This window comes from Nerophis ophidion, linkage group LG23 (assembly GCF_033978795.1).
Source record: "Nerophis ophidion isolate RoL-2023_Sa linkage group LG23, RoL_Noph_v1.0, whole genome shotgun sequence".
NCBI classification, from domain to species: domain Eukaryota; kingdom Metazoa; phylum Chordata; class Actinopteri; order Syngnathiformes; family Syngnathidae; genus Nerophis; species Nerophis ophidion.
The window spans coordinates 10,990,201-11,017,387 of record NC_084633.1 but is presented as its reverse complement, the minus strand read 5'-3'; the positions used below and the strand labels follow the sequence as shown (position 1 = coordinate 11,017,387).

Here is a 27,187-nt window from a genome sequence, read left to right as displayed (position 1 = left end):
CGCCACCTACTGATATGGAGGAATATTACACGGTTACTCTGCTGAGCTCTTAACAGCACACACACATTTAACAAGGGCACATTTGCGAATTACAACTACCGGTTTGCAAAAAATATATTTTTAAGCCAATTAGGTGAAATTACGTAATCTCCCACGGCACACTAGACTGTATCTCACGGCGCAGTAGTGTGCCGCGACACAGTGGTTGAAAAACACTGCAGTAAACTGACAGTTCATATTTAAACATTTCACATGTGACATTTCAAACAATTTTGAACAGAAATAGTTCATGCACATTCAGATAAATTCTTCAAAATTACAATTAAAAAAAATTTCGCCAGTGGCCAGGCTATATAATATATATATATATATTTATATATATATATATTAGTCCTTGCGCACTAATGACCGAAAGAGCACACACTTGGCGTGATGATGTCATGTTATTGATGGGAACATGCATTTTTAGACAATTAATTTGCCTGAGCAGCTAGTAAACCCCGCGAGTAACAAACGGTTACCTTGTTGCCTTTCCATTAAAAACAATAAACTAGTTTTTAGTACAAGTTTGCTGGTTTCAAGAAATGTAATGCCGAGCGCTTATCATTATGTCAAGATAATGTTACTAGAATTTACTTAATTTAAGAACATTTTTCAACATGTTGAGCAAAAAAATATTTTTTCTACCAAGAAAAATGCACTTGTTATTAGTGGGAATAGACTTATTTTAAAGGTATTTTTGGGTTCATTGAGGTTAGCTCATTTTACTTGTTTTGAAAAGTCTTGACAAGCCGCATTTTCTTGTTCACTAGCAGATAATTGTGCTCAGTTCAAGTGAAATACCCCTCATTTTTGTATTTTTTTCTTGTTTTTGATCACTGACTTTTTGCAGTGTATATTGAGTAAAACATGCTTGAAACTAGAGTTTCAACTGTTGCAAAGCTGTGTCATCAACACTCACAAGTATAAAACTACTTTTTTAAATTTCCTTTTTCAAGCATGAAAATAAAAATCATGACTTCGACACAATTTTGTCTCATATTTAAAACGGATGACCGCCAAAAGGACTTGGCTTTTTTATTTTCATTGAAACAATTAGAAACCATGTACTCATTTAGTAGTACAGTTGGCAGAGTGCAGTAACCTGACAGTTCATATTTAAACATTTCACATGTGACATTTCAAACAATTTTGAACAGAAATAGTTCGTGCTCATTCAGATAAATTCTTCAAAATTACAATTTAAAAATGTTTCCACGGAAGCCGGGCTTGTATATATGCGCACTAATTGACTGAAAGAGCACATACTTGGTGCGATGATATCACATTATCGATGGAAAAATGCATTTTTTTAGACAATTAATTTGCCTGAGCGGCTGGTAGAACCCGAGAGTAACAAACGGTTACCTTGTTGCCTTTCCATTAAAAACAATAAACTAGTTTTTAGTATAAGTTTGCTGGTTTCAAGAAATGTAATGCCGAGCGCTTATCATTATGTCAAGATAATGTCACCAGCATTTACTTAATTTAAAAAACATTTTTCAACATATTGAGCAATCTACCAAGGAAAGGGCACTTGTTATTAGTGGGAATATATTTATTTTAAGGTATTTTGAGGTTCCTTGAAGTTAGCTAATTTGACTTGTTTCAAAAAGTCTTGACAAACCACATTTTCTTGTTCTACTGGCAGATAATTGTGCTTAGTTCAAGTAAAATACCCCTCATTTTTGTCATTTTTAGGGTCCGCAGGCCCATGGCAAAGGACTCCTGTGGAGTCCTTTGCCATGGGCCTGCGGACCCTATTGAAACTGCTGTGTTGTATTATTATTCCGCACCTACGCGCTGTAATTTGACCCCCTTAACATGCTTCAAAACCTTCCCAAAACCTTCCCAACATATTAAGCAACCGATCCCCCAAAATGAAAATTGCGCTCTAGCGCCCCCTAGGAAAAAATTACAGACAAAACTGCATGAACTTCTGTTAGGAATGTCATAGCGACATGAAACCAAAACTCCTATGTAGGTCTGACTTAGACCCAATTTTCATACACTCACTTCTTTCAGCAAAAATCTACAGGAAGTTAGCAAAAACCCCTTCAAAATAAAATTTTCGCAAAAAAAGCCATTTTTGCCTCTTTGCGCTGCCATTTGACCCCTTTAAAATGCTTCAAAAGTCACCAAACTTGGCGCACACATAAGGACTGGCGAATATTGCGATCTAATGAAAAAAACAAACCCCGAAACTCAAAATTGCGCTCTAGCGCTATTTTTGAATAAAACACTGAAAAAACTGCTCCTAGAAGAAAACACAGACAAAACTGCTTGTAACTTCCGGTAAGAATGTCGGAGAGACGTGAAACAAAAACCTCTATGTAGGTCTCGCTTAGACCTACATTTCATAGATTGACAACCCCCAACAAAAATCAACAGGAAGTTTGCAATCCCCCCTTCAAAACAAAAGTTTTGTAAAAACCGGTCACCTTTCTTCAAACATTATCTCCTCTGAGTGTGTTTGTTATTTTGGCTTCAAACTCGCACAGGAGAGAGAGTGAACCCTTCTGATTAACAGTAAAGAACAGAGTTTTGATAAGTTCTCAGGTTTTGATTTTACGCGCCTTCAAAGAACCCCTGTGCAAAGTCTCCTAAAAAATGTCATTTTTGCCTCTTTGAGCTGTTATTTGACCCCCTTAAAATGCTTCTAAACTCACCAAACTTGACACACACATCAGGTCTGGCAAAAATTGCGATCTGATGAAAAAAACCTAACCTCAAAACTCAAAATTGCGCTCTACCGCCCCCCTAGGAATACAACACGGACAAACTGCTCCTAGGAAGAAAACACAGACAAAACTGCTTGTAACTTCCGGTAGGAATGTCAGAGAGACATGAAACAAAAAACACTATGTAGGTCTCACTTAGACCTACATTTTAATAATTAACATATTTTAGCAAAAATCAACAGGAAGTTTGATATTTTTACTTCAATATAACAACTGCATTACTTTCACAATGCATTAGATTCTCAAAATAGTGGCTCCAAGGCGTCTTCTAACGCTTATCCGGCCGTGTGCCTCGGGGGCAGCAGCCAAAGGCGGACCCGACCAACGCTGCTTGCAGCTTTAATTTTTCTTGTTTTTGAACACTGACTTTTTGTAATGTAGGACGCTTCCTCTGTCCGACTGATAGTTTGAAGTCAAATGTCCTCTCGCCGGGGCCGATTTCAGTTCGGGGTGGGGTGCGTAAAGAAGGCATCCAGAGACAATAAACACGGTGCATTAGTGGAGGAAATCCCATCAAGTGGCAGTCGTTTAGAGCACAAAAGGCGCTGGATGAGTGCTGCATATCTGGCCTGTGGCTATGCTTTGTTGTGCTCGGTGTACATTATAGGTTTCAACACGCAGCGCAGGATAATGAGGAGTTTATGTAGTTGAATGAGTTTACGTGAAGTGTGCAGGTGTGGGGACCGGACCCACCCACTGCACAAACATTCAGACTCTGCTCTCTGGGAAAGGCCGGCGTCGAATGTGAGCGCGCTTTATTATTTTATTACCAGTCTGCTGTGATATTCAGGGCGGAGACCAAAACAAGCTTTATCAGATGAGCGCAAGGGAGAGAGAGAGAGAGAAATAGCTGAGCTGGCAGCATTTGGAGAACAAAACATGGAAGTTCTTCATAGCCTGCAATGATTGCAGAGGTAAACATTTAGGGCTAAATGGGAGACATGAAACCACTCATTAGGCAGAGGGTTAATGGCGACTGAGTACCACCTGGCGAGTGACCACTTTGTGTGCGAAAAAGACTTGTTTTTTTCTGAGTCAGTGGTTGAGTTCTGACAATGAAGCGTTTAGTTAGACCGAGGGGTCGGCAACCCGCGGCTCTAGAACTGGATACGGCTCTTTAGCGGCACCCTAATGGCTCTCTGAACCTCTTTCAGAGATGTGTGAAAGTTTTAATATATTTTCTTTCGGAGAACAAACCTTCCAAATTGTTAGAAATCCCACTTGTTTATGTCATACAAACTTTACTGATGAGAGTATTTGTCAAGCAGCGTTTTGTCCTACTAATTTCAGCAGTCCTTGAACTCATCGTAGTTTGTTTACATGCACAACTTTCTCCGATGCTGCCACAGAAAAACGTGGGGCGGCATGGCGTAGTGGGTAGAGCGGCCGTACCAGAAACCTGAGGGTTGCAGGTTCGCTTCCCACCTATTGACATCCAAATCGCTGCCGTTGTGTCCTTGGGCAGGACACTTCACCCTTGCCCCCGGTGCCGCTCACACTGGTGAATGAATGATTGGTGGTGGTCGGAGGGGCCGTAGGCGCAAACTGGCAGCCACGCTTCCGTCGGTCTACCCCAGGGCAGCTGTGGCTACGGATGTAGCTTACCACCACCAGGTGTGAATGAATGATGGGTTCCAACTTTGAGTATCTAACAATAGAAAAAGCGCAATATAAATCTAATCCATTATTATTATTATTATTATTACTCCTCCTTTGTCTCATTTTGTCCACCAAACGTTTTATGCTGTGCGTGTGTTGATGTCGTTGACTTGCTGGCGTGCTAATCAGGCATATTTGTTCAATCAATGCTAACATGCTATTTAGGCTAGCTGTATGTACACATTGCATCATTATGCCTCATTTGTAGGAATATTTGAGCTCATTCAATATCCTTTACTTATGTCCTCTGTGCGTTTAAATTTATATTTGCATGTCTCATGACACATTATCTGTATGCAATATTGGCTGCATTTCTCATCGTTGTTTTTGTGCCATGTTGTTCCAGACCACAGCAAACGTTACCTAGCTTGCAAAGATTGTAATAAAGCTATTAGAAGAAGACATCCTGCCATTTTCTTTAACTTGGGCACACACATCTATTCCTTTGGCCAATCTGAGCCGGTAATTTCCAGGAGTTTTCTCATCCTGTGAGAATCCTCTGTTTTACTAATGATTTGCGTCAGCCTTTGATAGTAGGCCAATACAGCTAATATAGACATATGCCTTCATTATAACACTTATATAAGGCTTTTCATTTTCTGCAGTTTCAGACAGATTGTTTTTTTTTTTTTTTTGCATTATTGGTCCAATATGGCTATATTTTGGGTTGCCGACCCCTAAGTTAGACCCTCAGTATAGGTGACATCATTTATTCTACAGAAACTTACAACTTTCAACCAGGAAAAAAATAATTGCGTCCATGTCATGATCCACTACTTGGATCATGACATGTTCTGGTTTTGATCTGTTTTGTTATCACCCTGTTTAGTATTTGACATCCTTAGTTCCTGGTGGCACTTCCTGTTTTGTTTCTGTTGCCTAGTTACGCATTCAGTGTCACATGTGTCTTGTTTGTGTCACGCACCTGCCTCCTAATTTTCTGTCCCTACTTAAGCCTGCCCTTTTTGTTCCTTTGTCCTCGCAGCGTAGTTTGCTTTCCATGCAACAGGTGATGTAGCTTTCCCGTATTGTGGTAATACCCTTTTGTACTCGATTAGCTTCCATACTATTTTGTTTGTTGGTTTCCCTAGCTCACATGCTAGCGTCTTTTGTTCCTTCTTGCTCACAGGCTAGTTCAGTTGGTTTCGTTTGTTAGTGCCTTCGTGCAAGTGTTTTTTTTCTTAGTTTGTCCATTAGTATATAAAGAAATCATCATTCTTACCTTCATGCTGTGTTCCATTCCGACTGCACCAACGAGAGAATGCAATCCACACTACGATGCCCACCAAGCATCACTGTCCAGGGTGTATCCCGCCTTCTGACCAATTGTAACTGAGATAGGCTCCAGCGCCCCCTGCGACCCCTAAGGGAATAGGCGGTAGAAAATGGGTGGATGGATGGACACTGGAATGTGCAAAATATTTGAGTGCACTACTTAGTTGGAACCTTCACAGGCGCTGTTGATTCAGTCTCAACCAGAGTTTTGTATAAAGAGACTATGGACAACCCGGTTTCAAACTCCGCAATGATTGGTTAAAATATATTTTTGGATTGATTGATTGAAACTTTTATTAGTAGATTGCACAGTGCAGTACATATTCCGTACAATTGACCACTAAATGGTAACACCCCAATAAGTTTTTCAACTTGTTTAAGTCGGGGTCCACGTTAATCAATGCATGGTCACGTGACTACAGGGCGCCATGTTGCGTACCAGTTTGAAGCAGCAGCTAAGCGACATTGCACTTCCTTGTTATACATTTCTTGTATTTGAATAGTATTTGCTGTGTAAACATGCCCTGTCGTGTGGCACTCGCAAAAAATACAGAAGCAATTGCATACGTTTTTGGAAATATTCGACATTGTGTCATCCGGACCAAAGGGGAAGCAAACCATCCAGACTCTTATCGACACAAAGTTCAAAAGCCAGCATCTGTGATGGTATGGGGGTGCATTAGTGCCCAAGGCATGAGTAACTTACACATCTGTGAAGGCACCATTAATGCTGAAAGGTACATACAGGTTTTGGAACAACATATGCTGCCATCTAAGCGCCGTCTTTTTCATGGACGCCCCTGCTTATTTCAGCAAGACAATCCCAAGCCACATTCAGCACGTTCTACAACCGTGTGGCTTTGTAAAAAAAAAAAGAATGCGGTTACTTTCCTGGCCCGCCTGCAGTCCAGACCTGTCTCCCAGTGAAAATGTGTGGCGCATTATGAAGCGTAAAAGACAACAACAAGACCCCGGACTGTTGAACGACTGAAGCTCTACATAAAACAAGAATGGGAAAGAATTCCACTTTCAAAGCTTCAACAATTAGTTTCCTCAGTTCCCAAACGTTTGAGTGTTGTTAAAAGAAAAGGTGATGTAACACAGTGGTGAACATGCCCTTTCCCAACTACTTTGGGACATATTGCAGCCATTAAATTAAAAGTTAATTATTATTTGCTAAAAAAAAAAAAGTTTATGAGTTTGAACATCAAATATCTTGTCTTTGTAGTGCATTCAACTGAATATGGGTTGAAAAGGATTGGCAAATCATTGTATTCCGTTTATATTTACATCTAACACAATTTCCCAACTCATATTGAAACGGGGTTTGTACATCACACTCTCAGTAACAGTGAATTAATACACTTTGCCCGGCAACAAAGTTGCACCTTTTCTGCATGTGTCAACAATAATCCAAACCAAACTAACAAATATTGCAGTTAAAAGCAGGACTATTTCAGTATTTAAGTCAATATCGTGATAAATAAATCAGGAAGCCATGACTCGCCACAGCAAAACTTATAAAAAATACTCAAAGAAGCCAAAGTAAAAGCACAGACATGTATAGCGCAGTGATTACAAATACACTGGAGGCAGTTGACATACTTCACACAAAAGTCATAATTTCTTTTTAATTTTTTAAAAGTTAAGATTCATTTTGGCAAAATGAGGGTAATACATTTATTTTTGGTTGTTGTGTATCTTTCGATGTAGGGCTATATAAATAAACATTGATTGATTGATGACTATCCTTCCATCCATTTTTCGACCGCTTATTCCCTTCGGGGTCACGGGGCGTGCTGGAGCCTATCTCAGCTACAATCAGGCGGAAGGCGGGGTACACCCTGGACAAGTCGCCACTTCATCACAGGGCCAACACAGATAGACAGACAACATTCACACTCACATTCACACTCACATTCACACACTAAACATTGCATTAATATAGTGGCGGAGTGCATCAAAAGCATTTTTTATCGTACGTTTATGAGCTGAAGTATATCTAGAACTCCGCTATGAACGGAACTCTTGCTGCTGTGTTGGATCCGCTTTGGACTGGACTCTCGCGACTGTGTTGGATCCATTATGGATTGAACTTTCACAGTATCATGCTAGACCCGCTCGACATCCATTGCTTTCCTCCTCTCCAAGGTTCTCATAGTCATCATTGTCACCGACGTCCCACTGGGTCATTATTGTCACCGATGTCCCACTGGGTGTGAGTTTTCCTTGCCCTTATGTGGGCCTACCGAGGATGTTGTAGTGGTTTGTGCAGCCCTTTGAGACACTAGTGATTTAGGGCTATATAAGTAAACATTGATTGATTGATTGATTGATATATATGGTTATTACTTTGGTTAGAACATCTTAATTGCCTGATTACCGGCACAGCCGCACAGGTTCAAGCAGTGGCGGGCTGTGCGTTCCTCACCTAGGCCTTCAGTGATGTCTTACTTAGTCCGACTTCACCTCTCAAAATACCGTAATTTATGTCACCACATAGACATGGCTGGAGATACTATACAGAAACACACTTGCACACTACTGAGTATTGAAACCCCTCAACAGTGTACAAAACAGTCTATTTTTGGGCGCATTTAACATTCAACAAACCCGCTTTAGCAATTAAAATATACGTTACGTGGTACTATCAAAATTAAAAGACTTGTGTAAAACAAATAAAAAAATATATATATATATTTGAACTCACAATTTGTAGCACCCATCCGACGCCGTATAAGCCAGTGGTAACGTCGTAGTAGTCGGTTGATTCGTGTAAAAGTGGTGGACATTTGCCCATTTTTCCACTGTTGTTGGGCCAAAATGTGATTGCCTGCTAAAAAAAAAATGTTTTCATTCGCGGAAGCGCCCACCACTCGCTAAACCTGCATTGCTTGGCTTCGTCTGTCCACAGCTGATTACCAGGTGCAAGACCAACACTTAAGCTTCATGGTTATTGTACCGATGAGTTTTATGTGGTTTTTTATTGTTCCAGTTTTCGGAACTTGTGATTGGATACTCACTTGGGACTCCCAAGTGAGTATCCAATCCCAGCGTTAGGCCAGCTAGAAGGTTTTTCTGACAACAACTCGTGATGTGATTGGTTATCGCAAATTGTCTATCAACTGAATGTTCTCGTTCACGCCTGCATTGTTAGTTCTGAGGGCTCCGGGCAAATTTCGTGCAGCATAGCAACATAAGCTAGCTGAATTCTGATTGGATAAAAACTCTAACTTAAAAACAACAGCACAGCAAGGCGCATAATATGACATGAAGAAAATAAAAATATTTTTAGATATTTAAGGAAAGTAAATAAAAAAAATATTTTATCTTTAATTATGATCATAATCAGGACCACATCATCTGCAAAAAGCAGAGACCTAATCCTGCGGTCACCAAACCGGAACCCCTCAACGCCTTGACTGCGCCTAGAAATTCTGTCCATGAAAGTTATGAACAGAATCGGTGACAAAGGACAGCCTTGGCGGAGTCCAACCCTCACTGGAAATAAGTTTGACTTACTGCCGGCAATGCGGTCCAAGCTCTGGCACTGATCGTACAGGGAGCTCTCACTGGATCGGTTCGCAGCCGAGTGTGAAGCGACCGGAATGAGAATCAGCACCTCCAAGTCCGAGTCCATGGTTCTCGCCCGGAAAAGGGTGGAATGCCATCTTCGGGTTGGGGAGGAGACCCTGCCCCAAGTGGAGGAGTTCAAGTACCTAGGAGTCTTGTTCACGAGTGGGGGAAGAGTGGATCGTGAGATCGACAGGCGGATCGGTGCGGCGTCTTCAGTAATGCGGACGTTGTACCGAGCCGTTGTGGTGAAGAAGGAGCTGAGCCGGAAGGCAAAGCTCTCAATTTACCGGTCGATCTACGTTCCCATCCTCACCTATGGTCATGAGCTTTGGGTCATGACCGAAAGGACAAGATCACGGGTACAAGCGGCCGAAATGAGTTTCCTCCGCCGTGTGGCGGGGCTCTCCCTTAGAGATAGGGTGAGAAGCTCTGCCATCCGGGAGGAGCTCAAAGTAAAGCCGCTGCTCCTCCACATCGAGAGGAGCCAGATGAGGTGGTTCGGGCATCTGGTCAGGATGCCACCCGAACGCCTCCCTAGGGAGGTGTTTAGGGCACGTCCAACCGGTAGGAGGCCACGGGGAAGACCCAGGACACGTTGGGAAGACTATGTCCCCCGGCTGGCCTGGGAACGCCTCGGGATCCCCCGGGAAGAGCTAGACGAAGTGGCTGGGGAGAGGGAAGTCTGGGCTTCCCTGCTTAGGCTGCTGCCCCCGCGACCCGACCTCGGATAAGCGGAAGAAGATGGAAAATATAAATATTTTTAGATATTTAGGGAAAGTAAATAAAAAAATACTTTTATCTTTAATTATGATCATGATTTCTAGTTATGTTAGGCCAGCAGAGAAGACCTTGCTGGCCCACCACTGGGTTCCAGTTACCCAACACGGCACACATCTGACAGAGATACACAGATTAATGTTTACAAACCTACAGTTTGAAGTACAGAACCTAAATACAGACACAAATTGGAACACATTCGGAGCCCGTTAGGGTCACCGTTTCGTTTTTCCACTGCCGTGTCCGATCGTTTTAGGCTATGGAGTTGAGTCCTTTGCAGTCCGTGTTGATAAGGGTGAGTCCACAACGCACCAAATGGCTAACTAAATGATTGTGTTAGTGTGTTTGATTTAACGTGATGGGCTCCAGCACCCCCCATGACCCCGAAAGGGACAAGCTCTAGTAAATGGATGAATAGAATGTAATTGGTGAAGCTTGTGAACCCAGCAAAAAAATCCATAAATTAACCACAGCACTGCATAAAGTACAGGGCTCATAGCATGGGAAAAAATAAATTTAAATAAAATAACCAAGTTGGTGCTGCTTCATTTCATTGAGAATTCAAATGGAGCGCACCAAGTGTGAAATTTAGTACTTCCCAGCAATTACCATCCACTTTAGTGGAAATGTAGAACTTATGAGTGTAAACTGTATTTCTATGGAAAATATTTATATATATATATATATATTTAAAAATTTTTATGCTCAATGTGCAGGAGATACATCAGTTTATTTCAAACTATTGCTGTAATGTAGCCATGAAGCACTGGGCCCCAAAAACTGAACAATTGAAATGCATGCATGGAGACAACCCAGAAGCCCTTTAGGGTATTCTAAGTCGTAGGAACCTAGCATCTCATTAGGAGTGGTGTGACGAAGCATATTTAAAACATCAACGGTGACTTGAGACCATTAAATCTTGAATTTCCAGCCAGGAGCGGGCCGTTAGTAACGTGACTGTCTCCTGTTTTGACGAGGTACAGGAAACGATGTTATCGAGGAGCCCAGGCACCACAAACACCACAACAACCACCACCACCATCCCAAGAACCACTCCCGTCACCCTGGTTACTATAGCGACCTGAAGAGCTCGCAGCTACACAGTCGTCGCAAAAGGAGCATCGGTAAGACACATTTTTACTCTTTTATCAATGTTGGTGTTCAACTTCCTTTTTACGGTTGGGTAGGTATGCTTCCACATGTCGGCTGTTGCTGCCAAATTTGGATTTGAATCCACATTTATGTTATTAAAAAGTGTGTTTTTAGCCATTTTTACCGTAGAAAATCGGGATCTTGGTGTCATCAGTCAACTGGATTCGATCCAGATTGTTACATGCATGTACCGAGCCCAATCTCATTTAATAATTTCAAACCCATACAGAAAAGGTCACCAAACTACGGCCCGTGGGGAACCCGAAGTTAAAAAAAAAAAAAAAAAAAAAAAATAATTTTTTTAAATCTAAAATATTATAATTAAATTTAAACTTTTTAAAGTCCTTTCTAATCCATTTTCTACCGCTTTTTTCTAAAAATATATTTTTTCCCATCGATAACGTGACATCATCAACAGCAAGTGCGTGCTCTTTCAGTCAATTAGTGCCGAGGAATACACACACATACATACATACATACATATACATATAAATATATGTATATAGTCAAGGTTTCTGTGGTTTATCCGTTATACGCCGTTCAATACCTGGGGAGAGCGGAATATATGTTAAGTTAGGAAAAAACACAGAGGCAATTTCCTCCCTACAAGCCTGTTTCTTCAGAAAATCCCCTGAAGAGCAGAGAAACCTGCGAAAACAGGCTTGTAGGGATGAAATTGCCTCTGTTTTTTCCTGAACTAACGTATATATATATATATATATATATATATATATATATATATATATATATATATATATATATATATATATATATACATACACATATATATCCATTTTCTACCGCTTGGAGATATAGATATATATATATATATATATATACATATATATATCCATTCTCTACCGCTTGTCCCTTTCGGGGTCGCAGGGGGTGCTGAAGCATATCACGTTAAATCAAAAACACTCACACAATCATTTAGTAAGCCATTTGTTGCTTTGTGGACTCACCCTTATCAACACGGAATGCTGAACATACATATATATACACACACATTATATATATATATATACACATACATACGTACACGTTAGGTCAGGAAAAAACACAAGATGCTATATCAGTCCTACAAGCCTATATATGGGGCAAAATTGTTTTAACCCAATGCTGCCCCCGAGTCAAAAAGTTTGGGGACCCCTGCCTTACAGTATATACAGTTATACAGTGTGTCAAAAATCTAATCCATTTTTTTTTTTTTTTTAGATTCCTAATTCAATTCGTTGATTTGGATCAAACTTAACATCCTATTCGTTCTTCACATAGGCTTTTAAATGTTACCACTGAAAATATTCAATAAAATTTAAAAAATGCGAATTTTGAAAAATATTCAACGAATATCTATAACTTATTTGACTTTATGCTGTAAGAAAGTTACATAACGACATAAATGACTCCATGCACTTCATTTTCATGTCCTCTTAAATGAAGTGAAACGTAACGCTAATTTCAATCCAATCTAATATTTAGTGGCTTTTTCACGCCGTTTAAATCAGGGCGTTCACCCAGCATTTATGCCGTGATGAAGCGTTTGGGCTGGTGCGTGAGGATGCACTTTTTGATTGTCCGGAGGGCTTCCAAGATGTCAGGAAAGGAATATGTCCTTGAGTGTGGAAATTCCAGACATTCAGGCTTCAAGTTGCAGCTCGCCAGGTGTTCTGTCAGATTTCTTCATAAAATGCCATGCGCTATGATATCTGATCGAGGTGCACAGAGTGCCATGGAGTGTGTGTGTGTGTGTGTTCCCAACAGCACCACACTTGAAAGGAAGATTTCATTCGGTCATATTTCATCGACATGCTTCTAAAGTGCATTGAGTATATGTTGGAAGAAGTCCAAATAGATCTCAAGATGTCTTTCCTTCACTTGAGCTCATGGGTTTTCAAAGTGTGGCACAGCGTGTTTGCCCTGGGAGAACTGAAGTACGTTTTGGGGGCTCCCTGACTCTCTGGAAAACTGATTTTATTTGACGTTTACTGCTCAACCCAGGCCGTTTACCCTCCCACCATAAAAACTAGAAGTATATTCCACTTGCAGGTTTGAAAAAATTTGTTTTCTTAATTTTACTCCCCTAAAGTCTGCCCTCGAGGCCTGTACAGTTTATACAATAATAACACCGCTGTTCAAGGGGAGCTGCACTTTTTTTTTTGGAATATTGCCTATAATTCACAATTATTATGAGATACATGTTGACAAATGGATATTTTCAATGCATTTTAAATATTAAATGCATTTGATCAAAAGTCCGGTTGCAATTCTGCCTGTAGAATTCCTAAAACACATCCAAACACCTCCATTAGGTTTTATATACATGATGTAAGTATATATGTAATGTAGTAACAAGCACAGTTATAATAATTTTTACATATTTTGACATTTTTAAACATTTGCACTTATTCCAAAAATTCATACCGTTTCTTTTTTTATTTTCTTCATCACTGATTTATGCCCAATGAAGATTTTAAGAAAGCCAACAAACATAATAAAACACCACTTACTGTAAAAGGTCTGCTGTCAGTAGGATGCAGACTGCTGGGATGTTCATACTAAATTCCCATTTAGGTGAATAATAATATACAATTTTCGCTAACAAGCGCTTATCACGTTGTTGTTTGCAGTTCCAAGTCCTAAATGGCAGTCAAAGTGTGCCAAACATAATAAAACACCACTTACTGCACAAGGTCTGCTGTCAGTAGGATGCCGACTGCTGGATTGTCCATATATTCCCATTTAGGTGAAGAATAATATATAATTCTCGCCAACAAGCGCTTTTCACGTCATTCTCGGCAGTTCCAGGTCCTAAATGGCAGTCAAAGTGTGCCAAATATAATAAAACACCACTTACTGTACAAGGTCTGCTGTCAGTAGGATGCCGACTGATCGGATGTTCATATATTCCCATTTAGGTGAAGACTAATATATAATTCTCGTTGAAAAGTGCTTTTCACGTCGTTCTCGGAAGTTCCAGGTCTTAAATGGCGGTCAAAGTGTACCAAACATAATAAAACACCACTTACTGTACAAGGTCTGCTCTCAGTAGGATGCCGACTGATTGGATGTTCATATATTCCCATTTAGGTGAAGAATAATATATAATTCTCGTTGAAAAGTGCTTTTCACGTCTTTCTCGGAAGTTCCAGGTCCTAAATGGCAGTCAAAGTGTGCCAAACATAATAAAACACTTACTGTGCAAGGTCTGCTCTCAATAGGATGCCGACTCCTCTAATGTTCATTTATTCCTTAGGGGAAGAATAATATACAATTCTTGCTAACAAGCGCTTTTCACGTCGTTCTTGGCAGTTCCAGGTCCTAAATGGCAGTCAAAGTGTGCCAACATGTCGGAATACCTACTCAAACCTCTTCTGTGCAGGTGAGATGTATGATTTAATGATTTAGAATAAACTTAAAGGGGGCAGGGAAGCGAGGAAGCAGCAGATCATTCGATGACGTAAACATAGGTACACCCGCAATTGACAACGGCGCCGCTCTAAATAGTTGGTCTGCGTTAGGGTTTGTAATAACAATATCACTAATACTTGGTTAATATTCAAGTCACGAAATGTACATTGAGTATTGTTGGGGCTTTTTGAATGGTTATTTGTTGGATTTTATGGGCGGAATAGTGGAGCACACATAGGCTCCGCTGTAAACCTGGCATTTATTTACGTTTATTTAATATTTAGTATGCTTAAAAAAATCATCCGTCGTCATGTCTTTTATATGATTTTATACTATATTTTTATAAAGTGCAAGTCCCCTTCAAGCTTCCACTATAGCTGGATAGGTTGATTGTCAACACTAAATTGGCCCTAGTGTGTGAATGCGAGTGTGAATGTTGTCCGTCTATTCGTGTTGGCCCTGCGATGAGATGGTGACTTGTCCAGGGTGTACCCCGCCTTCCGCCCGAATGCAGCTGAGATTGACTCCAGCACCCCCCATGAGCCCGAAAGGGACAAGCGGTAGAAAAATGGAAGGATGGATCAATATAACTGGCAGGAGTTCAAAAGGTAATCATTTGTTGGGAAAAAGCTTGAAAACAAAAGTAATTCTGCATTAATTCCGAGCCAAATGTTGCACAATCAGAGAGCTGTATGGGCAAAATTAAAAAGTATTAGGCCACTTAGCCATACAGGAAGTGGTCTAGGAACACTTTAGTCCAGAGGTCTTGAACCAGTAGCTTACCAGAGGATCAACATATATTTGCTTCTGTCATGCTTGGACTTGGTCTTGGGGTTTTTTCCTGAGGTGCAAAGCGAATGGAGTGGAAACGGCGTGAAGGTAAAGACATCTTTATTTTAACACTAAAACTAAAAACAGGAACCAACAAAATGGCGGTACAAAAACTGGGCTATGAAACAAAAAGACTAGCACAAAGGCAATTAACTATAAACATGAAACAAAAACTTGCACTGTGGCATACATAAAAAGTAAACTTACTGTGACAAGGGTATGAGAAAAGCAGCATGGGTGCAGGAGGTGATGTTGCCAGACTGACTACCTGGTAACTGTGGCTTAAATAATGAACATAAGTGCAAACAGGTGTGAGACAAGACAGGTGAACTGATTGGTCGTCATGGTGACAAAACAGGGAGTGAAAAAAAAGGAACTTAAAGAGTCCAAAGGTCAAAAAGCACCCGGTATTCCTAGGCAGTCTCCCATCCAAGTACTAACCAGGCCAGACACTGCTTAGCTTTGAGAACAAACAAGATTGGGGATGCTCAGGGTAGTACGGCCATACAAAAGCATGATCAGACATGACAGATGAAAACCAATGAGTTGGCATGGTAACAAGACAAACAAGGAAATGCAAAACAGAACTAAATATCCAAAAAACTAAACCGAACATGACCGAAACAAAACATGAAGCATCAACATCAACTTTCTTAAACTGCGAAATTGATTATTTTGACCGATTCGATCAGAAAACAGCTTTGATTTATATTGTTTTGCTTTGATCAATTGTTAGTCTGACTGATAAAAGTTGATTAAATCCGAATCGCATGAAACTTTTAATGCATACACAATGTTTCCGCACGGCCACTCCAGTGCACCACACTGAGTGGGGGTGTGCGGGTACCGTGATATGTGTAGCGGCCAATAGCGGCGCTATACATACCAAAAAAAAAGTGTGATTTACCCATCGATTTATTACTAAAATGTAATGTTTTGAATGTGAGGAAGTGTGTGTGTGACTTTTTTTTATTGACTCATATTTTATGCATTTTTTTTTTTTGCACTGATGATTGGTATTTAATTCCATTGTTAGCAATGACATTAAAGTGATTCTATTCTATTCTAAAATAATCGGTGGATACAGCCTCATATTAAATGACAAATTATCCCAAAATAGCATAGAGATGATGACCTCACTGTTTGAGTGGAGATCTGCTTCCTAAAAAAAGTATGTTTAAATTAATATAGTTTATTAATATACATTTTCAGTATATATTATATGTCAATACTACTTATGTTATATTTTATATTGCCACTGCGGTGCATTTTTAGTCTACTTTATACAATTTTGTTTTCGGCCTCTTTTTGTTCCCTTGTGTGCATTATCCTTTCCATCCTTTCAAAAAAAAATACAAGGTAGACAACACATAACATGAATCAATACAATGCATGTTATTTCGTGTTGTCTACCTTGTACTTTCCTTTTGAATGTCATTGCCCGAAATAAATGAATAAATGGAAATAAATGAAATGAATGAAAGGATGGAAAGGATAAGGATGGAAAGGATAATGCACTTAAGTGCGAAAACAAAGGTATAAAGTAGACTAAAAATGCACCATAGTAGCAATATAAAATATAACATATGTAATATTTACAATATATAATGTATACTGATATATTATATTATTATATTGTATTAATTTAAATGTACTTTTTTTTTAAGGAGGCAGATCTCCATCCTTTGTAACCGAGCTACTATGTGGAACAATTTCTCTTGTGGATCAATAAAGTTTGTTTTTTGTCTACTTTAAATGTTGCCTGTCGTAAAACACAAAAATCCCGTCTTTTACTCAAAATACCTTAACCTCTTAAGGCCCAAGTTGTTTGTTTACATGCTGTTTTTATTTCTCTTTGTTATTTGGGCTTTTTGGACCCTAATTAGAATAAAAAACTAAAACTAACTAACAAACGTGTACTTCATGTTTAGTGACTTACTAATTCTTATGTTTACACTTTTTTTTTTCTTCCAAATTCCATTGTATGTTATACTCTTCTGACACCACCAGATGAAAGTATAAGTGTCCACATAAGGGGCCATTAGACCCCAATTGAGTAGTGTACACAATTTTGGAAATACGAGCTAAGGGAATGTGTCCACACATGTGGCCACTAAGGCCTTTAGAAGTTAATTAGTATTTAAAAACAAACTGCACTAGAAATAAATGCATACTGAAATATTCCTTTCCGGTCATTAAATGACAAATTGGAAATGCAGTATGCGATATACCGTATCTTAACTGTATGTACAGTGGGGCAAAAAAGTATTTAGTCAGCCACCGATTGTGCAAGTTCTCCCACTTAAAATGATGACAGAGGTCTGTAATTTTCCATCATAGGTACACTTCAACTGTGAGAGACAGAATGTGAAAAAAAAATCCAGGAATTTACATTGTAGGAATTTTAAAACATTTATTTGTAAATTATGGTGGAAAATAAGTATTTGGTCAACCATTCAAAGCTCTCACTGATGGAAGGAGGTTTTGGCTCTAAATCTCACGATACATGGCCCCATTCATTCTTTCCTTAACACGGATCAATCCTCCTGTCCCTTTAGCAGAAAAACAGCTCCAAAGCATGATGTTTCCACCCCCATGCTTCACAGTAGGTATGGTGTTCGTGGGATGCAACTCAGTATTCTTCTTCCTCCAAACACGACGAGTTGAGTTTATACTAAAAGGGATACATGGATGATACAGCAGAGGATTGGGAGAATGTCATGTGGTCAGATGAAACCAAAATATAACTTTTTGGTATAAACTCAACTCGTCGTGTTTGGAGGAAGAAGAATACTGAGTTGCATCCCAAGAACACCAAACCTACTGTGAAGCATGGTGGTGGAAACATCATGCTTTGGGGCTGTTTTTCTGCTAAGGGGACAGGACGACTGATCCGTGTTAATGAAAGAATGAATGGGGCCATGTATCGTGAGATTTTGAGCCAAAACCTCCTTCCATCAGTGAGAGCTTTGAATGGTTGACCAAATACTAATTTTCAACCATAATTTACAAATAAATTCTTTAAAATTCCTTCAATGTGAATTCCTGGATTTTTTTTTCACATTCTGTCTCTCACAGTTAAAGTGTACCTATGATGAAAATTACAGACCTCTGTCATCATTTTAAGTGGGAGAACTTGCACAATCGGGGCCTGACTAAATACTTTTTTTGCCCCACTGTGTGTTCCAAATCAATTGAAACCAATAAATAAATTTAAGATTAACACAATTTTTTTTTTTATTAAAAATGTGACATTTTGTTATTGTTCTGGCAAAAGAATGTCTTTTCCCTTTGAGTTGCAATAGCCATGAACAGGGTTACCAAACAAGTTGGAGTCCATGTTGTGTACAAGATAAGCATTATAATGGAGATGTCTTCTGAATAGCGATGTCGGGCGTGGTCTGAGGTAAGACAGGCCGTGTCCTTTAGTGAGTGACTCATCAAATAATAGACGGCGAAGGAATGCAGCCAGCAGCTGAGAGTGAAAAGTCCAAATTACAGCAATATGTCAGCACGCATTGGAACTGTTTGATACCCAGGGCTCAATCGGTTCAATTAACTCCGCCCTTCAACTCACCTTGCAATCCTTCCCCTCCCGCCCTTAGTCGAGGAGGCGGTCCCGGCGGTGTGCAAGACGCGGACGGTGATCTACGAGATTCCCAGGAGCCAGGTGGATCCCACGTCGGCCAACTTCCTGATATGGCCGCCCTGCGTGGAGGTGAAGCGCTGCACGGGATGCTGCAACACCAGCAACATGCGCTGCCACCCCTACCGCAAGCACCACCGCACCGTTAAGGTAAACACATGCGTATTCTTCAATGTGATTGTCAGGCTCATTGTATCCCCTCTCAGGGGGTAAGTGAATGACTCCATCTTTCAAGGCATCCCCCACCCATACCCCCTCTTAGTCCCCATACGTCTTCCATTACAGAAGCCTTCATTACTTCATCACTCAATCCTGTGTTTGGAGACGGGCCAGTGTGCCAACTCTAGGGCAGCTAAGGGTGGGGGGTTGGCTGGGAGTTGTCGGCACTTGTCAGTCAGGGACGGGTATGCGGCCTGAGAGGGGTACTCCTAACACAGGGGTCGGCAACCCAAGATGTTGGAAGAGCCATATTAGACCAAAAATACAAAAAACAAATCTATCCGTAGCGGAAAATAATGAAAGGCCGTACATACAGTGGGGCAAAAAAGTATTTAGTCAGCCACCGATTGTGCAAGTTCTCCCACTTAAAATGATGACAGAGGTCTGTCATTTTCATCATAGGTACACTTCAACTGTGAGAGACAGAATATGAAAAAAAAATCCAGGAATCCACATTGTAGGAATTTCAAAGAATTTATTTGTAATTTATGGTGGAAAATAAGTATTTGGTCAACCATTCAAAGCTCTCATTGATGGAAGGAGGTTTTGGCTCAAAATCTCACGATACATGGCCCCATTCATTCTTTCCTTAACACGGATCAATCGTCCTGTCCCCTTAGCAGAAAAACAGCCCCAAAGCATGATGTTTCCACCCCCACGCTTCACAGTAGGTGTGGTGTTCTTGGGATGCAACTCAGTATTCTTCTTCCTCCAAACACGACGAGTTGAGTTTATACCAAAAAGTTATATTTTGGTTTCGTCTGACCACATGACATTTTCCCAATGCTCTGCTGTATCATCCATGTATCCATTTTGGTATAAACTCAACTCATCGTGTTTGGAGGAAGAAGAATACTGAGTTGTATCCCAAGAACACCATACCTACTGTGAAGCATGGGGGTGGAAACATCATGCTTTGGGGTTGTTTTTATAATGAAGGCAACACATGATGTAAGTGTCTATTTTTGCTATACTAGCCTACTATCAAAATTACTTCAAAAGTCTTATAATGAAGGCAACACAAGATGTAAGTGTCTATATTTGCGATACTAGCCTAATAATAATAATAATAATATTAATAATAATAGATTTTATTTGTAAAAAAGCACTTTACATTGAGCAAACAACCTCAAAGTGCAACAGTGTAAAAAAATAGTAATAATAATAATAATAATATATAAAATATAAAACTAGAAACAGCCCATTAGCTAGAACAGCATGCACATGTATAAAAAAGCTTTTTTTTTTTTTTTTAAAAGAAGGCTTTTTAAGCCTATTTTAAAAGCATCCACAGTCTGAGGTGCCCTCAGGTGGTCAGGGAGAGCGTTCCACAAAATGGGAGCAGCGAAGCAGAAAGCCCGGTCCCCCATAAAATCGTAGCTTTGTCCTTGGAGGTTGGAGGAGGTTAGCCTGTTTGGAGCGGAGGTGTCGTGTGGAGGATTTGGGGGTGAGCAGTTCTGTGAGGTAGACAGGGGCATTTCTATGGAGGCACTGGTGCCTACTATCAAAATTACTTCAAAAGTCTTATGATAAAGGCAACACAAGATGTAAGTGTCTATATTTGCTATACTGGCCTTCTGTCTAAATTACTTCAAAAGTCTTATAATGAAGGCAACACATGATGTAAATATCTATATTAGCTTTAGTAGCCTACTATCAAAATGACTATGTGTCGCAGGCAGAAGCAAATCTTCGTTGACAGAAATGTCGAAATTTAATATTTATTCTACACATTTTAGAAACCTTTCGTAAATCAGAGGCCACTTAAAAGTTAAGTTAAAGTACCAGTGATTGTCACACACACACTAGGTGTGGCGAAATTATTATCTGCATTTGACCCATCACCCTTGATCGCCCCTGGGTGGTGAGGGGAGTAGTGGGCAGCAGCGATGGCCGCGCCCGGGTATCATTTTGGGTGATTTAACCCCCAATTCCAACCCTTGATGCTGGGTGCCAAGCAGGGAGGTATTGGGTCCCATTTTTTATAGTTTTTGGTATGACTCGGCCGGGGTTTCAACTCACAACCTACCGATCTTAGGGCAGACATTCTAACCAGGTGAGATAACTCCTGGAAAGTACTCTTTTTTAATGGCCAATAGGTATGGACGTGTGTGTCCAAGCTGAAGGAAACGTCTTCTGTTAATAGATTCATTTCAAGCTTTGGCAAGCTAGGTAATGTTTGCTGTGGTCTGGAACAACATGGCACACAAACTACTATCTGAAATGCAGCCAATATTACATACAAATGTGTCAGGAGACATGCAAAACTAAGTTATATACAAAGAGGATACTAGTAAAGGAAATTAAATAAGCTCCAATATACTTACAAATGAGGCATAACGATGCTATATGTGCATACATCCATCCATCCATCCATTTTCTACCGCTTATTCCCTTACAGCTAGCCTAAATAGCCTGATTAGCACTCCAACAAGTCAATAACATCAACAAAGCGCACCTTTTGTGCATTCACGCACAGTATAAAACTTTTAGTGGACAAAATGAGACAAAGAAGGAGTGGAAGATTTTACATGTAAACAAACTGTTGTGTCACAGTCCACACTATGGTGAGTTCAAGAACCGCCGAAATTAGTAGGACAAAACGATGTTCACCAAATACTAGTATTAAACATATCAAACAGTGGGCAACAGTTGGGAAAACATATTAAACAAAACAATTATTTTCCCGTATCTTTTTCCATTTTCCATCCTATTTTAAAAATGCTCAAAGGAGCCACTAGGGCGGCGTTAAAGAGCCGCAGATTGCTGACCCCCGTCCTAACAGATACAAGACCACCCGTGTGAGAAATTTGACATTTAACTCCGTTTCTTTGATATACATTGGTGGAAAATGTATCAACTAATTTATGGTTTTGTTCAAAATATTTTGATTTCCTGTTTCCATGCCTGTGAAATTTAGCATGAAGGAAGCTATCTTCTTTGGATCATAAACTAGTAGAGATAGCAGCAACAGCGCCTCTGCTGGTTGCAGCCAAGTACTGCACTTTGCCTCAATTTGCTTCAAGACTCTACTTTTGTTAGTTATGCTCTTTGTCAGCCAGGAAAGAAAACATTTTTTGGGATAACTTTGACATTTCCCATGTCAACACTACTAAAGAGAGACAGGGAAGCTCAGATGCTAAAACCTCTACACCGAATCCGGCCCTGGGAATGACACATATTCCGCCCCCCCCTCCCGAGTTCAGTTCAAAACCTGTGGAGATAAACATTTTTGCAGCAAATTCCTAAAAACACAAGAGTACTCCTGTTGAATCAAGGAACTTGGACCACTGTAAACATATTGGCAGAGCCTTGTATTGACATTTGAACCTTGCGGGCCAACATAGAATACTCGGGTCCAAACGTGGGATTTAATCATCCTCAAGTCACTCCTTTTAAATCCCCTCCTTTTTGGCACATTTTTCGTAATAAGATTTATATAACCAAGGTGTTCCTGCAGCTTGTTTACTTCAGATGCAGTCAGTAGTCATGCACTTCTTTGATCTTAAGACTAGTGTTCCTTAAAGGCCTACTGAAACCCACTACTAGCGACCACGCAGTCTGATAGTTTATATATCAATGATGAAATATTAACATTGCAACACATGCCAATACGGCCGCTTTAGTTGACTAAATTACAATTTTAAATTTCCCGCAGAGTTTCTTGTTGAAAACGTCACGGAATGATGACGGTTATGTTGACGCGCGCTTGTGTCGTTATTGGTTAAAGCGGACATTTTAGCCCAGCACCACACACGGCTAAAAGTCGTCTCTTTTCATCGCATAATTACACAGTAATTTGGACATCTGTGTTGCTGAATCTTTTGCAATTTGTTCAATTAATAATGGAGACTATAAAGAAGAATGCTGTTGGTGGAAAGCGGTGGATTGCAGCTGCCTTTAGCAACCGAAACACAGCCGGTGTTTCTTTGTTTGTTGTGAAGCTTTAACACAGAGCGGTCAAGCGAACATGTTTCTCGACGTCAACCAGCAAGTTTTTGGATGGGAAAATTGTGATATTAAGTCGGCTCTTACCGGAGACTTCAGTGTATCATGCGACATCCTCCTGCAGTTTAAAAAGGCAGCTGTGATCTTGGCTCCCCGGCTTCTCTCAGAGACACTGGCGTTCACCGCAGCCCTCCGACTTTCAAGTATGACTTTACAATCTCACTAAAACACTATTAAAACAATAGACGGATAAGGGATCTACCAGAATTATCCTAGTAAATGTGTCTAATTACATCTGAAACGGTCCCACTGCCGCTGCCTGGAGCCGTCACCTTTTTTTTTGTTTTGTGCTTCACTCTAACTTTCCTCGTCCACGAATCTTTCATCCTCGCTCAAATTAATGGGGAAATTGTCGCTTTCTCGGTCCGAATAGCTCTTGCTGCTGGTGGCTATGATTATAAACAATGTGAGGATGTGAGGAGCCCTACAACCCGTGATGTCACGCGCAAATCGTCTGCTACTTCCGGTACAGGCAAGGCTTTTTTATTAGCGACCAAAAGTTGCGAACTTTATTGTCGATGTTCTCTACTAAATCCTTTCAGCAAAAATATGGCACTATCGCGAAATGATCAAGTATGACACATAGAATGGACCTGCTATCCCGGTTTAAATAAGAAAATCTCATTTCAGTAGGCCTTTAAGGTATCATTTTAGGTCATTTGATATTCAACTGGTAGCCCGCAAGTTCAGTTAAATTTTTTTTTGCAGAAGATTCTTTTTGTCATTACAGCACGCACAAATATGCATGTAAACACTCCTACAGACATCACACACACACACATTCTTGCCAACCCTCCCGATTTTCCCGGGAGACTCCAGAATTTCAGTGCCTCACCCGGAAATCTCCCGGGGCAACCATTCTCCCGATTTCCACCCAATATTGCGGGAATGCCTTAAAAGGCACTGCCTTTAGCGTCCTCGCTCACCTGAAAAGGAGACTATTATATACGTCTCAGTTATCCATAGCTTTATCTATAACCCATAAAGTAGGCAGGCCCGGAGCTATTTCTCAGCGTGTTTTTATTCCAGCCGGCACGTTAATACACTGACACACACCATCCGGAATCCCGTCATGCATTGCTTCAACACTACGGCAAGTATTAATGTCCAAAAACATAACAAAGACAAAGCAGAAAAACGAAGAAGAGACATTGCAATGATGAGTAAGAAGAATTAAGCTTGCAAGTTCCAAAATGATTGGAAAAAAATATTTCAGTTCATTCAGGACAGCTCGAAGAGGAAGGTATGCTGCCTGCAAATTTTGTAGATCAGACTTCTCCATTAAACACAGTGGCCGAACGGATATACTCATTCATGAACTGATTATTTATATATATATATATATATATATATATAAGAAATACTTGAAAATATATACACCCGCAGTTTTGGTTATTTTATGAATTTATTCTGGGTCTACTGAAAATGTGACCAAAACTGCTGGGTCAAAAGTATACATACAGCAATGTTAATATTTGGTTACATGTCCCTTGGCAAGTTTCACTGCAATAAGGGACTTTTGGTAGCCATCCTCAAGCTTTTGGCAAGCTTCTGGTTGAATATTTCACCACTCCTCTTGACAAAATTGGTGCAGTTCAGCTAAATATGTTGGTTTTCTGACATGGACTTCTTTCTTCAGCATTGTCCACACGTTTAAATCAGGACTTTGGGAAGGCCATTCTAAAGACCTCCAGAAGGTCTTATCTTTGTCCATGTGATGTCAGATGAAACAAAAATTTAGCTGTTTGGCCACAATACCCAGCAATATATTTGGAGGAAAAAGCTGAGGCCTTTAATCCCAGGAACACCAAACCTACCGTCAAGCATGGTGGTGGTAGTATTATGCTCTGGGCCTGTTTTGCTGCCAATGGAACTGGTGCTTTACAGAGAGTAAATGGGACAATGAAAAAGGAGGATTACCTCCAAATTCTTCAGGGCAACCTAAAATCATCAGCCCGGAGGTTGGGTCTTGGGCGCAGTTGGGTGTTCCAACAGGACAATGACCCCAAACACACGTTGAAAGTGGTAAAGGAATGGCTAAATCAGGTTCGAATTAAGGTTTTAGGCCATTCTTAAACCTGTGGACAATGCTGAAGAAACAAGTCCATGTCAGAAAACCAACCAATTTGGCTGAACTGCACCAATTTTGTCAAGAGCAGTGGTCAAAAAATCAAGCAGAAGCTTGTGGATGGCTACCAAAAGCGCCTTATTGCAGTGAAACTTGCCAAGGGACATGTAACCAAATATTAACATTACTTATACTTTGGACCCAGCAGATTTTTTCACATTTTCAGTAGACCCATAATAAATTCATAAAAGAACCAAACTTTATGAATGTTTTTTTGTGAACTTCCAAGTATGTGCTCCAATCATTCTATCACAAAAAAATAAGAGTTGCAGAATTGATTGGAAACTCAAGACAGCCATGAGATTATGTCCTTCACATATGTAAAATTTTGACCACGACTCCATGTTCTTGACTCCGATCAGCTACTGTGCAGCTTGTTTGGCTCCTGTCTTGTGCGAAGGCCTGGTGCCAAATTGAGCGAAAGGGTTGCAGTTCCCAGAAGTTTCTTCTGGTCGCTACAAAACACGTCTTTCTGTTAAGCATCAGGAAGAGACGCCGTGGTTTGAGGCCGGTCCAACGCCTGCTGTATTTATGCACAGCTCCTTGTGGAGGTATGGCAGCTATGGGCTCTGTTTCTGCGAGACAACTGTGGGATAAACAGGACAGACGTCTGCACTCTATTGTCTGCGCTGCCTAAATCATCGCAAGCTGGGGGAAAAAAAAAAAAAAGACAACTCTGTCCTCAGTTTCTGTGCATGGATTTATGAGTGAGAGCATGGACAAGTACAAATGCCCCCTAGGAACAGAGGCTGGAACAAGGGTTTTTAGGGTGGGAAATGCTGAGTCACGTCGAAGCGAGACCGACTGTCTGCATGCAAACTTGTCTGTCTCACTGTGAACGACCGAGGGAGGTCAATAGGAGCTCTGTCTCAGTGGCACTGAAAACAAGCGATGTACGGAAAATAGATGGTGAACACTTTAGAACTGACGGAAAAGCTTCCTTTTTGAATTATTTCCTGTCTATATTAGTGTTATTCGGATACTTTTCGGTATTTTCTCTAAATAAAGGGCACCACAAAACATTTTTGGCTTTATTTTAACAAAAAAAAAACTTACGGTACATTAAACATATGTTTCTTATTGCAAGTTTGTCCTTAAAAAAAAATAGTGAACATATAAGACAACTTGTCTTTTATTACTAATTAAACAATAACAGGCTGCTAATTTAGCATATTACGTCATTTTCCATTCTATTATTTTGTCAACATTATTAAAGACAAGGGGTAGAAAATTAACCATTAATCAACTTGTTCATTTACTGTTAATATCTGCTTTCTCTTTTAACATGTTCTATCTACACTGTTATGATCCGCTGCCCGGATCATCACATATTCTAGTTTTGTTCCATCTCATTCTGTTGTTTGACTTCCTTAGTTTCTGTTTGTTATTATTATTAGTTCCACCTGCTACTCGCTGTTTACGCACACCAGTTTCTCTTGATTACTGCCTGATTTAAGCCTGCCCCTTTTGTTCATTCTTCCTCGGATTCTAATTTGCTTTCACGCAACAAGTGACGACTGCTTTCCATATTCTTACTCGCTAGCTTTCGCGCTATGCCTTATTTATCCCTAGCTCTCATGCTAGTTGTTTTTGTTTTCCCTTTTTGTGCCTCTGTGCCAAGTGTAAGTGTTTCTGTTTGTTTCCCTAGCTCCCATGCTAGCGCCTTTTGTTTGCCTTTTCTGCCAAGCACCAGTGTTTTTGTTCTTAGCCTGTTTTCGAGTTGAA

At 40.2% G+C, this 27,187-nt stretch overlaps 1 protein-coding gene across 3 annotated transcripts in view; it reads left to right on the top strand.

Annotated features, from left to right (window-relative positions):
* Positions 1-27,187, top strand: part of pdgfab (platelet-derived growth factor alpha polypeptide b) — a 61,869-nt gene that overhangs the window by 13,626 nt on the left and 21,056 nt on the right. For 2 of the 3 annotated variants that reach the window (XM_061884794.1, XM_061884792.1), the window contains exons 3-4: positions 11,045-11,191; positions 19,067-19,257. In XM_061884794.1, coding sequence (XP_061740778.1) covers positions 11,045-11,191; positions 19,067-19,257 — 338 coding nt within the window. The remainder of the gene's footprint in view (positions 1-11,044; positions 11,192-19,066; positions 19,258-27,187) is intronic. The other variant, XM_061884793.1, reaches the window with a different exon arrangement.